At 44.1% G+C, this 13629-nt stretch overlaps 1 protein-coding gene across 1 annotated transcript in view; it reads right to left on the bottom strand.

Moving 5' to 3' along the window:
- Positions 1-13629, bottom strand: part of Notch2 (notch receptor 2) — a 134573-nt gene that overhangs the window by 31741 nt on the left and 89203 nt on the right. Inside the window, exons 12-17 of the mRNA XM_034499834.2 lie at positions 11416-11526; positions 6932-7124; positions 5448-5593; positions 3334-3447; positions 986-1105; positions 463-615 (exon numbers count right to left, since the gene is read on the bottom strand). Coding sequence (XP_034355725.2) covers positions 463-615; positions 986-1105; positions 3334-3447; positions 5448-5593; positions 6932-7124; positions 11416-11526 — 837 coding nt within the window. The remainder of the gene's footprint in view (positions 1-462; positions 616-985; positions 1106-3333; positions 3448-5447; positions 5594-6931; positions 7125-11415; positions 11527-13629) is intronic.

The raw sequence follows: 13629 nt of genomic DNA, 5'->3' as shown, positions 1-13629 counted from the left end.
ATTACTCTGACAAGAGCATGCCTATATAGCTGCTTCTATGTAAACCGGTTCAGGTATTAATTTATCTATGGTGGCAGAGGCAGGTCTGTGGTGGCCGGGGACAAGGAGGTAGAACAGACGGTGAAGCCTCAGAGGGACTTTTAGAGGAACATTCACCATGGTTGAGGTTTTCACTATCATTTTGCCAGAACTGGATGAATTGTACCATTAAAGATACTTGCAGTTTTTGTATGGTTGCTGCCTTTCAAAATTCCATGCTCTCACAAAGCTACCACGATGCTGTCCCTCATCTGTCAGCATTTAAAGTGCTGCAGAGAGAAAGACAGATTCTACTACTGTGATTTCTAAAGACAGTAGCTTCAGAAGGAAGACATACTAGAGTATGGGACAGTGATGTCTGTAAGGAGCTCACTGGGACTGTGAGCTTTCTCTCCCTGAGGACCCTGGGGCAGGTGTACTCACTGGCGAGGCAATCATTGATGTCCTCCTCACAGTCCATACCACTGAAGCCAGGAGGACACTCACACATGTAGCTGCCCTGAGTATTATGGCAGATGCCATGGTTCATACACGGCTTGGAGACACACTCATCAATGTCAACTGTACATCGGTGACCTATAAAGAAAGAGTAATAAATAGCCAAGCTTTGGAAGAAAGTTCCCACAGAAATCAAGGCAGGGTGTAAGCTTAGATGGGTGTGAGTTTCAGTGCACCATGAACTTAGGGTGTTTTGATGCAAGAGGTCCTAGACAGACCTTTATGTCCCTGAGAAACTCCTCCCAATTGATACTCATAGCTTGAAATTCTTGGGTTGGAGGCCTCAGCTACTTGAGGACTATAAAGATGGAATCTGGGACGGTCTTATGAGCCCTTCCAGCTACTAGCTCCTTCCAAAGATTACAGGCTTCAGCAGCCTATGGCCTCCCATACCATCTGAGGGCCCGACTGCTTTATTTCAAGTGCAGAATGCAACCAGCATCATTACCTTGCCAGCCAGGAGCACACAAGCAGGTGAAGCTCTCAAAATTGGGTGCCTCTTTACAAACACCAGCATTCTCACATGGGTTTGGGGAACAGGGAGCCAACACTGTTTGACAATTCTTGCCTGGAAAACAAGTGACAGTCTGTGATAAAAAAATCAATCAAGGAAAAGAGGGCATCCTGATGCAAACCTAGGAGTGCTCAGAACCCCAGGCGACAGCAGCAGCCAAGAAGTTCTAGCTCAGTGGTGTGCCATGGCACTTTAGTACAGTTCCTCATACTGTGGTGACCCCAACCATAAATTTGTATTGCTACTTCATAACTATAATTTTGCTAGTGTTATGAATTATAATGTAAATATCTGATGTGCAGGGTATCTGCACATGACCTACGGGTTGAGAACCACTGCTGTAGAATCTGAGAGACACCTGCTCCTTCCACTATTGGCCCAACGCAGCTAACCTGGTGACCTCAGGAAGCTCTTTCATCTCTCTGAACTGTCCTTAGCGTGTCCTCCGGGAGGATTTCTGTGGACTAAGTGGGATGTGCACTCTAAGTCCCATCCAGCACTGGATGAACCCTCAACCTCTCTCTCTGCTGGCTGCTTCCTCCACTGTTACCACTGGGGCCAGCTCTATACATTGTACGTCTGCATCTCAGTTGCCAGCTAGTCTCTACGGCTGTCAGTGGGATGCTCACATCTGCCTGCCAATGAATGTTTCCTGCCTTAGAATACTGAATTCAAACTTAGAGAAAAATTAAAAGAAGTAAAAATAATTTCACTAAAAAGAGGATCAAGGTATGTTTTAAAATCACATTAGTTTTCAGAAGGTGAATTGTAGATTCAGTGCTTAATTCTTAGGATCAGTGGCAAGTGCCTTTACCCATTGAGGGGTTTTACAGACTATTCAATTGTTTCTGAAGTCAAGTTACAGCAAAGTCAACTTTAAAAGTCATCCTAAAAAAAAAAAAATTTGTATTCAGAAAGAAAAAAACAGTACCATAAAATTTTTCCACAATATTGTGTTAAGATGTCAAAAGAATGAACAACACTGGGCCAAGTAGGCACCCAGTTCTTAACATATATAACTTTAAAACCCCAAACAGGATTGTTTTGATTTGCATTTCCCTGATGACTAAGGATGCTGAACACTTCTTTAGGTGCTTCTCAGCCATCCAAGTTTCCTCAATTGAGAATTCTTTGTTTAGTTCTGTACCCCATTTTTTAATAGGGTTATTTGATTATCTAGAGTCTAATTTCTTCAGTTCTTTGTATGCCTTGGATATTAGGCCTCTAACAGATGTAGGACTGGTAAAGATCTTTTCCCAATCTGTTGGTTGCTGACTTGTCCTATTGATGGTGTCCTTTGCTAGAATCTGACTTTAGACTACAACAAAGAAGTAATCTCAGGCAGGAATCTAAATATTAGACTAGAACAAAGAAGCAATTTCAGACAAGAATCTAAATTTTAGGCTAGAACAAGGAAGTAGGCTTCAGACATGAAAATGACCTTGGGCTAGGATAGGGAAGTAGGCTCAGATACTTTGGTTATCCTGATAAGCCCTTAGAAACAGTGAGTGTTCACGTGACTGGGTTTAATGCCTTGCTTTTCTCTTTGACTATTTGTGTTTATTGTATTGCTTGCTCCTTGACTATTTGCATCTATTGTATTGCTAGACCTTCAATCTAGAACTGACCTTAATACATGCATGTAATCAAAGTGGTATAAGAGCATGAAGGAAGAGTGGGTATAGGATAGGGAGTTCTAGGGAGGGAAATGGGGAAAGGGGATGACATCTGTATTGTAAATAAATAAAATATCCAATTAAAAAAAAAACCCAAACAGTAAAACAAAGAGCTTTGGGGTGTAAGTCAGTGGTAGGGCCCTTGAGGGTAATTCACAATAGCATGGGTCACTCAAAGACTATGTCATCTAAACATTCACCCCCAACACAGGCAGTGACTCAGGAGAGCTGCACCCCTGAAACTCACCGAACAACTTAACAGGAGAGGGGGGAGGGGTGACTGCAGTAGGGATGAGAGAATAATACATAAAAAATAAAAACAACAATAACAAAAACAAAATATTACTAAGGAGACACAAGGCCCTGGGATCATTCCCTAGCACCAGAAAAACAAACAAACAAAAAACCAAACACTAAAAAGCATAAAGAAAGAAAACTGTTTCCTGCCACCATGTTTCCTCAAAGCTCAAGATGTAGACTCGGAGACCATGAGTGACACTAAACTGAGTTCTCAGAGCAGCGTCACTGACCCAAGTCACAGACCTCGAGTGTTTGCACTGCCTGGCACAGGGTACACACACCCTCCAGCCATGCCGGCGTACCCACCTGTGTAAGGCAACATGCAGTGGCAAGTGTAGCCGCTAATGTCATCAAAGCAGGTTCCTTGGTTCAGACACGGGTTTGAGGCACACTCGTCTATATTCACCTGGCAGTTGTAGCCTGGAGGAGGGGAAAACACTGAAACTGTCAGCCTCAGTTACTGACCAGCTCTCCTAGTGGCCGATGACAATTAGATGTCGTGGAAATGACACTCATGTCTTTGGGTCATGGGAGCACCTGCTCATTCATTTTAGTTCGGGGTCTCTGATACAGTCAGTCAATGGTTGGTCAAAACTGTGAAGGGAGTGCCTGATTCAGGCCTAATGTTCCTCCTTGTATAACTGGATTCTCCAAAATGAACTGAGAACTCACTATGCTGAAAAGCTTGCTGCTCTACCTAAACACGGGCCCTTTAAAGGGAAGTTTCTGGTCAGAAAATGTGCAAACTCATGAAGAAAACCCCTCAAGTGTGCCCACTCTTCCACCCTTGTAGTCTCTGCTATCAGTAAGCTATGTCCTAAAGCCTTAAAAATAGTTCTCCCATTTCAAGGCAGAAAATTTATTCCCACTAAAAGATTTAAAAAAAAAAAAAAAAAGTAAGGAAGAATAGGACTAAGGCAGGACCAGAATCCGTCCATCTTTGCACCTCCAATGTGGCCCAACAAGACCCTTAAAGATGGAGAAGCCAGAGCACTGTGAGCAAAAGGGAGCAGGGAGACAGAAGCCAGGCCTCAAAGGTGCTCACAGCTCACTGAATAAACAGGTTTTGATTTTATATTCTCATTTTCCATGTGATCACTGATAAGTAAGTTACAGTGAGATTAAAAAAAGTGCTTTTGAATCTACAAGTTTCTTGGCAAATGTAATATATCAGAACATTAGTGTCTGACATACAGGGTTCCTAAATCTGTCTGGTATCATCTGGGTATCTTTTCTCTGAAATACTTGGTATCTGTGCTAGACAGTTATATTATTGTGATACACACTAAAGCCATCTGACAGACGGCACCTCAATACAGAAAATGCCTATAAGATCTGGCTGTGGGGAAGCCCACAGAGCATTTCTTAATTAGTGATTGATTGCAGATGGCCCAGCCATTGTGCTGGTAGTCCTGGGGTCTATATGTAAGCAGGCTGAAGAAGCCATGTAAGGCAAGGCAGTAAGCAGCACCCGCCATGGCCGATACATCAGCTCCTGCCCCTGGGTTTCTGCCCTGTGTGAGTTCCTGCCCCACCTTCCTTCAGTGATGAATAGTGATGTGGAAGTGTAAGCCAAATAAACCCTTTCCTCCCCAACTCATGATGTTTCATCTGTTTAGGATTTTTTAGGGGTAGGATAGTGAGGACTCACAAATAAATAACAAGCTACTTGAAGTATATCATTGTGTCTCTCTCCAATTATCCTTCTACACACACCGAGAGTGACTTAATCTAGGCTGTTAGAGTAATAATGTACATGAAATAAAGTTTCACAAACTTTCACTTAGTGCTGATGTTCAAAGTTCCCGATTTTGAAAGACTCCACATTTAGAGTCAGGATGTTCAACCTGTAATCAAAATGAGTAGTTCGAAAACACACCGAAGTGTCAAATAGCCCAACACGGGGAAACTGATTGTAAAATAGTTCTGAGACATGTTCCAACAGAACACAGGAAACTAAGTGTCCAGAATAGCTCCTGTGTAAGAATTTGCTGGACCGGTTCTGAGCACAGCACAGGGTCCAGTGCCGATAAGTATAACACTCTCAACACTTCCATGAAGCTATCTGATCTATTATAGAATCAGGCCTTGGCCAACAAGCTTACAATTAGACACTAGGACTTAGGTTGTCAGCTGGCAGGTACCTTTACCCATAGAGCCATCTTGCCAGCTCCTAAGTGGAGTCTTAACTGCTCATCTTAAGTATTACTGTGCCAACAGTTTACCTCTCTGGTAGGCTGAAGGTAGAAAGATACCTACTCGTGTTTTTATTCCCCACATGTCTCAGAAATACTAACTGCTCAGCATGTTTACTGTATTAGTAAACTACATCAACAAAAACAAATGGAAACCAGGATATGGACCAGTGTACAACAAGGGAAGACAAACAGTAGGTATAACAAGCCGGGTCTTCATTTCACCTTTGAACCCTTTCTTGCATGTACACCTGTAGCCATTCACCAGGTTATTACAGGTTCCTTCATTCTGGCATGGGTTAGAAAGACACTCATTTTTGTCCACTTCGCAGTTGACACCAACCCAGCCTGCATCGCAGAGGCATTTATAGCTGCAAGAAGACAGAAGTGTTACTATGCGGTCCAAAGGTACAAGTGAGCCATAAGAGATACATAAGAGATAGGTGAAAGCCAGTTCCATCCTTTCTTTTCTTTTGTCTGATATTTTGAGGACAGGGTCTTACTCTGTTGCCCAGGCTGATCTAGAACTCTCTATGTGGTCTAGGCTCACCTCAAACTCATGGTAATCCTCCTGCTTAAGCTTCCCTAGTACAAAGATTACAGGCATTAGCTCATTTCTACTTTCCTATGGATCTATATTGGAATCACTGTCACATGGGAAGAGTCATGAATCCATATAGTATGTTCAGTTTGAAGACCTACATGGTGCTCCCCTGGATCACTAGGAAGCTGGTGAATTGCAACACAAGCAATGGCTTGTCAAGTATACTGGGGCAATCTGAAGGAAGCATTAACATGAACAAAGCTCAGAATCTCTAGTACAAACTAGACATCAGAAAAGAAGCCACTCAAGCCTTCTGAGGATTGACTGGAGTCTTACAGGTCAGGCACGCTTTCTTCAGACCAAAGCCCTGCCTCAGAAACCGTGGTGTTGAACAAGAAAAGCTAAAAAGCTGAAGATACCTGAAATACATATAATATCTGACTTGAACATCATTAGGACTTAAATGTAATATCAGATCAGTCAGAGAAGGGGAGCTGGGCAGTGGAGGAAGGATGGAGAGAGAGAGTGGAGGAGGGGAGAGCTGTGGAGAGCTGCTTTGAAGATCATCATGTTCTGGATCAGAAATCTAGGTTAAACCATTAAGAAAACAAACTTATCTAACACATTCTCCATTCTTTTAGGTTTGAGACATGACCATGGTCATGCTGTCTTATGACAAGAGGATACGGCCTCTCATAGTGTCTAAGACATTCTTGTTCTAAAATTATCACATGCCACACAATTCTGAGGGTCTGCAGGGGCAAATGCATTATCATAGGCTCCAGGACAGAACAGGAGCAGGCTGTGCTAAAGTGTGTGGGGTGTCAGTCTAGAACACTCCTCAGATCTCAATCCTGTAATATAAAACATAATTGCTAGATGCATGAATTCCTGGACCTTCACATGGGGTCCTCGTTGATTACTTATGTAAAGGAGACAGTCCTTATTTCTCAAGTAAGTTCTCAGTCCAAGAAAATGGGCCAGCTTCTATGGACAGAGCAGTTATTTGAAAGACTTTGACACAGACCATTAAAACCTTTACCTAAATATCAGGTCAAGTTCCCAACTGACAGATTCAAGCTATCATGTTAGTGTTTCCCTCAGTTGGTTTTAAAAGCCAACTGGCCAATGAGCGGCTACTGGCTAGCAGATGGCAGCTACTCACCCACTGAGACCTCCCGTACAGTTTCCGTGGATGCAGGGATTGCTCAAGCACTCGTTCACCTGGGAGTAGCAGCTGGGATGATGTGGTCCCTCGGGGCATATACACCGGAAACCATTCACATCGTTGATGCACGTCGCACCCTTGCGACAGGGGTTGGAGGCACACTCGTCAATGTCAATGTTGCACCTCTGCCCTGTAGAGGGGGTCAGGGGCCGTGTTACTCAAACTTGAATTCTCAAGGAGCAGGGTGAGAAGGATGAGATGCATGTGCAGACACTCTCCATGGAGGCAGGCTGTAAGGTTCAAGGACTAACAGGGAGAAGCACGTCACACCATGCAAGGAAGGCTCAAGGAGCACTTGCAGTTAATCAGGAAGGGAAGCTACTAATGACAGCAGATCGAAGCTGCAGCTCTCAGGTAGACTGCACCTAGCTTAGGACTTCAGAACTTCACAAGCACTAAGGAGAACATCAGATGTCACCAGAGACGGCTGCCCCCCTGGCTCTGCTGTGTGTGCAAGCAGAGCTCTACCTAACATGTGTTCTGCGCTTTTCCTCAGTCAAGGTTTTACATTTCCATCTCTGGTTAATGGCAATTAGCTGGGATATGAACGGACTGCTGGCTTAATGTTAAACTGATTAAAAAATAGCTACTCTGGTTTCATTCTTAGAACAGGGCTAACCCACTTTCTTCCTTTGTCAGTAGTCTGTAAGCCAGCATTTACTGCCCTCCAATAATTGAGAAAACACTTCAGTGACTCCCAGTCTAGACCAGTGGTTTTCAAACTTTAATGTACAAATGTCTCTTTGAAATGTGGTTTCTAGGGCTGGAGAGATGGTCCAGAGGTTAAGAATGTTGACTGCTCATACCGAGGACCAGAGTTCAGTTCCCAGCACCCATGTTAGATGGCTCTCAAGTGCGTATAAATCTAGCTCAGGAAATCCAATGTCTACTTCTGGCCTTCATAGGCACCAACAATAAATAAATAAGTAAATAAAATGATTTTTAAAAACATTGACAATTTCTAGGCCCCACTGCCAAAGACTGTGCTGGCTCAGGCCTAACAACCACACTTCATATGCTTTCTGTGGCTCAGACACTAGAGCTCTAAAAATATAGGTGCTGGCAGGACATGAAGTTGAAGTGGACATGGTCTTGCCAGAACACACCCACGACTGAATTTTGAAGGCCTGTCTGCTATAGCCTTCATCATCATTGCCTTATGCTGCATACAATGCTAAGGACTAAGCATACAAATGTCTTTTTATATTTCCAAAAGTTGAGAATTAACATTCCAAAATGCTTCAAAATTAAACTTTTTCCTATAGCATTGGGAGTGAAATCTAACAACTATTATGAAGGAATTTATGAACTTCAAGAACAGTGTTCTAAATCAGGTTTGAAGGTCTTTTTTTTTTTTCAATTAATTTAAGAAAGAGTAACACTATATTTATTTAGTTCAAAAAGTTCCAAATAAAAGACACATGCCCTTTAAAGTAAGGTATTAGCAGGCTAACAGCCTCCCATGCACGGTGAACCATCTTTGGCGGCTCCTGTGGTGAAGACCCACAGTCTGGGATAGCTTCTATTTTCCTCTGTATGTTTTGCCTCAGTCTTCCAAGTGTTCAGCATGAGCTACTCTGTGTGTGTGTGTGTGTGCGTGCGTGTGAGTGTGTGTATGTGTGTATGTGTGTCTGTCTGTCTGTCTGTCTGTCTACAAGCACTTCTCCACAGAGCTACATCCCCAGCCCCTTATTTGCCTTTAAACAATTTTCAAGATAAAGTTTTCAGCTGTTTTGCTGTGTGTTGGCACCACCCCTACTCCTGCAGTCCATGAGTAGGCTGGCAGCTACTTCTGTAGTATTCTGCTGTCACAGTGTCCACTGGGTAGCAGAAACAGCTAGTAGCAGCTCTGCACCTTGTGGGGTGCAGCGATGATCAACATGAGAATTACTGCGTCTTTCTTACTATTTACAGTAAATTACTCAGTGTATAATGGATGACAGCATGCTGCAGTGTGGACCACGGGGTCTAGGCAGGATAGCAGTAGTCTATTCACTTGCCAACATGTCCTGAGAATTTCTTCTGCGATAACTACAGCCAAAGGATGAGAAAGAGGGTCTGTGCCCCAGGAGGAGTGCATGCACTCTCTATAGCTCGCTGGCTTATCAAGGTCCATCTCTGCAGCCATACTTGTTAACTGAGGACTGAACAACTCCATTTATGGATGGTTAGGAGAATTTAGGAAGACAGTAGATCTGGGGGAGGCTGGGCTTTTTGTTTGTTTTGGGGAGACTGTTTTTGGTTTGTTCGTTTTACTTTTTGGGTTTTGTTGTTCTTGTTGTTGGTTTGGATTTTGGTAGTTGGGATTGAACCCAGAGCCTCATGCATGCTGGGCAAGCCTCATGCATGCTGGGCAGGCCTCATGCATGCTGGGCAGGCACTCTACTGTGGCACTTTATCTCTTAGCTCAGTTTTTGTTGTTTGCTTTTGTTACTTTTCATTTTGAAGCAAGCTCTCACTAAGTTACCCAGCTGACTTGAATTCAGTCCATGGTCCAGGCAGACCTTGGACTTGTGACCATCCTTGCATGAGCTTCCAGAACAGCTAGGATTATGGGAGTCTGCCACCAGGCCTGTAATCCAAACACCACCAAGGGCTTTGGAAAACAGAAAGGCGGTTATAGGATCACATGATGCTTGACTTTCTCCCACCTAATCAGAGTATCTAGGGATCATGGGAGAACAGAGAACAGCCTTAAAAAGAGAAAAGACAAGGGCCTCTCTCGGATCTTCTAAAGTGCCTATGAAAATGGCAGGGGGAATGATTAAAATGAAATAGAAGAAAAAAACCCCAAATACCTCACAGTTATGGATCATGACTCTTGGACATTTCCAGCAACAGATTTACAAAACAGCCTCTTGGACCAGAAAACAGTTCCCAAGAAGAGGGCACCACCCAGCAACCAAAACATTCCATCTCTCGGTTATGTAGTTTCACGCTACACCTTATGTTTATTTTAGAGTATTTTTAGCCTATGTGCCCTCTCTTTGACCCTGCTGATTTGCTGAATGTTAAAAACAGACAGAATATGATTCATCGACATTTAAAAAACTAAGTCTGGTGAGAAGTCTTAAATAAATCCCAAAGGAAACCATAACATGCACCCCCTTGGCCATGCAATGGGAATGAGCCTGGGCTCTGGGGTCAGATGCCTGGGGCAGACCCCTGATAGCAGGGCACTGAGAACATCACCCTGCCTCTCTGCTCTCTGCCCTCTCCTCAATACCACAAGAACAGTAGCAGCTGTGCCAACTAAGTGAGATGGGGCAAGCATCTTGGTTCTTAGCTCAAAATAAGCTGTTCATACAAATTAGGCATTCTCTTTCTGTTTCCCTTAACTATACTGCACTTCAACAGGTCTGTACATTTAGTTAGCTCCCATGTATCTGGGTGAACGGCTTTCAGGAGGCCCAAATTCACCAGACTACCTCAGTGGGTTGGGGCATGAAACCTTCACCACACTGACTTCTTAGTCACCAGGAAGACCTGAGGTCCACCAAAGCCACAAATGTTCCTGGCATGTCATACCACTGGCATAGAGAAACTGAGTACCTAACACTCTCTTCACCTGGCTCTGGCTGTCCTTAGGCTTTGCCAAAAGCTCTGAAGTGGGCTGCTCACCTGGGAAGCGGGTAACCATATGGCAGTAACTAAAGGGTAATATTATATCTGTCTGCGCATGTGTGGTAATGTCCAGGAAGAGCAGAATACATAGTGTATCCTAACAATGGGACCTTTACCATAATTAGCTGCCAGTGAGGACCCAGGCTTCCTCTGGAGCATGTACAATAATTTTTCCAGAACATAAATAACAAAGTTAATATTAACAAGGAAAAGGAAGAAGAGAGGATGTATGGACTGTACTTCACCCATGGGCACATGTGCAAACCCTCTAGCGGGTCATACCTAAGAAAGAGCCACAATGCAGTATTATTTTCATCTACTTTCTTTTCATGGGCAAAAAGATCTTGCTCACTGTAGCCAAACTATTTGGTGGACTCCTCAGATTATGCCCTCCCCAAACAGGCTCCCAGAAGAGGCACGACCCCAGGATAAGCAGTCAGTGTTTTCATGCATGTTTACCTTGGGCACAGCTTTACAGAAGGCACTGGCCACTGCCTGGAGGGAAACAAAGGTGGCTTTGGAGGCATTAACTCCAGCACAGTGATGGAAAGTTACAGTCTGCTAGGAATTCTCAGGTAGCAAGAAACACATGACCTGAAACGCTAAATGAAAGGCTGTGTTTCCACTTAGGAAAGATCTGGAAACAGAAAACTGGCTCAGAGAAGTACAGAAGCAGACTGCAAACCTTCCAGAGACAATGAGAAACAGGAAACAGGTGAAAAAGTGATTTTCACTTAGGGCCCCCTTCCCAGCTCTACAGGGTTAACAGAGGCCCCTCCAAAGGCAAGGAGCATTACCTGTGAAGCCCGGAGAGCACACGCAACTGTAACGATTGATGCCATCCACACAGGCTCCATGCATACAAGGGTTGCTGGCACAGTCATCAAAATTAATTTCACAATTAAGACCTATAAAGAGACCCAGAGAAAGGATTCTGTGTTACCACAAGAATGTCAGCACTTCCGCCTATGATGCTACACAGTCAGAAGTCTGAAGGGAATCCAGGCCATCCGAACAGAACAAAGCAAAGCTTCACCAAGTACACTCCACAGAATCCAGGACTGAGAAGCCAAGAGGACTGGATTACTCATACTTAGCCATGATTTGTCCCTTCTACTCTGTTGTCATGGAAATGGCACAAAGGCAATATAGGCAAAACTGTCAGCATCTCAGCCAGAATCCAGGCTGCAGGCCCCAACCAGATGGACACCTATCTACACACCCATAGCCAAACAAACATGTGCCCGTTTCATGGCTTTGGTGAAGACATTAAAATCTGTCGCTGTGTAACTTGTTAACTCTCAGCCCTCAGGTTGAAAGAGCATCAGAGCAGCCACAGCCTGAGCCGTGAGCTGAGACAGCAGCATGCTATACTTCTAGAATCCTGTTTTAACTAAAACTAAACAGGAAACTACATTGCATTTTAAATGTGCATTTAAGAAAGCTTTGTGGGTCCTACAAACTATATATATATATATATATTGTGGTATAAACAGTATAGAAGTAAAAATTCATGTAAGAATATAAACAGGTAAAACTCCTAGACCAAATGCCACCATTTGATTCATTCACCAACTGTACTATCTGTAAGTGATGAAATATTTGTCAATAATTACCACCTCCATGCTAGTTCCAGAACGTCATGCAGCCTTCCTATGTTGATGAGGCTAACCTCAATGACTATTAGTGAGAGGCAAGCTTTCATATACCTGTACACAAGGGTGGGCCTTCTAGCCTTCGGCCTCCAGTCCATGAAACCCTAGCATGCCAGCACAGCTCTAGTCCCTGGGGTCCTGGTTCCGTTGAGCTGCCCATACACAGCTACACTGACAGAGCAGCCCTCTGGGACCTCAGGTCTGCAGCTCTCGTGCTTGTGTCATCCTCTCCCAAGGTCTGGGGTCCTACTGTTTCTTAGAGCCCACAAGAGGCTTCTATACTGTTGCTGAATTGTCTGCTTTTCTGTTTTTTTTTTTTTTTCTTCCTTTATGCTAGATCAAGCCATTTTAGATTACTTGAAACTCAAGAGAACTAATTACCTCAAGAGTTTAAAGGACAGAGGAGAGCAGATCCTAAAGTGACAGGGTCTGTCTCCCTTTGAGCATCCAGACAGTGGCAACCACAGGAATGGCTAGCAAGCTGTCATGATCCCTTCCAAAGACCAAACTACCAACAGAGACTGCACGGTGCCTGGACCAGAGACCGGTAACCAGCTATCCACAATGACTCCAAATGGACTTTCCAGCCAGGCCCCCAGCACACGCCAGCTCCTTCCACTAAAAACAGGCCAGCTAATCTGTATGTTGCCTGCAGCTCTTTGCTCTAACTCTTCAAACAGCTGCAGCAATGGCCTGGCCTTCCTCTACAAGCTGCCTGCTGCAAACCATGAATATTAACTTCTTGCCTCTATCCATGAAGGAAAGGTTACCTGATACACTCTGGCACAAGGATATAATCCCAGAGGAAAATAAGTTCTTGCCAACCCACCACTTGCCAGGTTTCCAGCATGTTTGTTACAGCGAGGGAGACAGCAAGCCTAACACAGCCCCTCCATTCTAAAGGGCCCTATTCAACTGCTTGTAAATCTCTCACTTTTCCTTCGTACTGCAATTTCTCATGTCTGGGGACCAGCCCGGAAGCAAATTGCTTTTGGAAGGTTTCACAAAGCTCTATTCAGCCCTTTGAGGGCGTTATCTAAATGTGGGGAGGGGGCCCACATTCTCAGCTGTGAAGGCATGGGATGTTTTTCGTATGCTTGAGCAATTCAAAAAGGACTTTGTTTTCAAACTTGGCATGTGTGAGGCCCTGGATGAAGACCAGGACCTTTGACAGGTTTGAAGAAATGGATTTGAAGGAACACAATAAAATCAGGGCAGCTACCCTCTCCCTACCTCTGCCGCCTCCATAGGCTGACTTCCGTAAGTCCAGGAGGAGTCCCCAACAAATCACCCCCATGTATCAGCGGGTCCTCTGCTCAAAAAGGCTCACACTGGTTAATCTTCCACTAAGACACT

The sequence above is a fragment of the Arvicanthis niloticus genome, chromosome 4, assembly GCF_011762505.2.
Source record: "Arvicanthis niloticus isolate mArvNil1 chromosome 4, mArvNil1.pat.X, whole genome shotgun sequence".
In the NCBI taxonomy this organism is placed as follows: Eukaryota; Metazoa; Chordata; class Mammalia; order Rodentia; family Muridae; genus Arvicanthis; species Arvicanthis niloticus.
The sequence above is the reverse complement of the archived record's forward strand: the minus strand, read 5'-3'. Positions and strand labels throughout refer to the sequence as shown.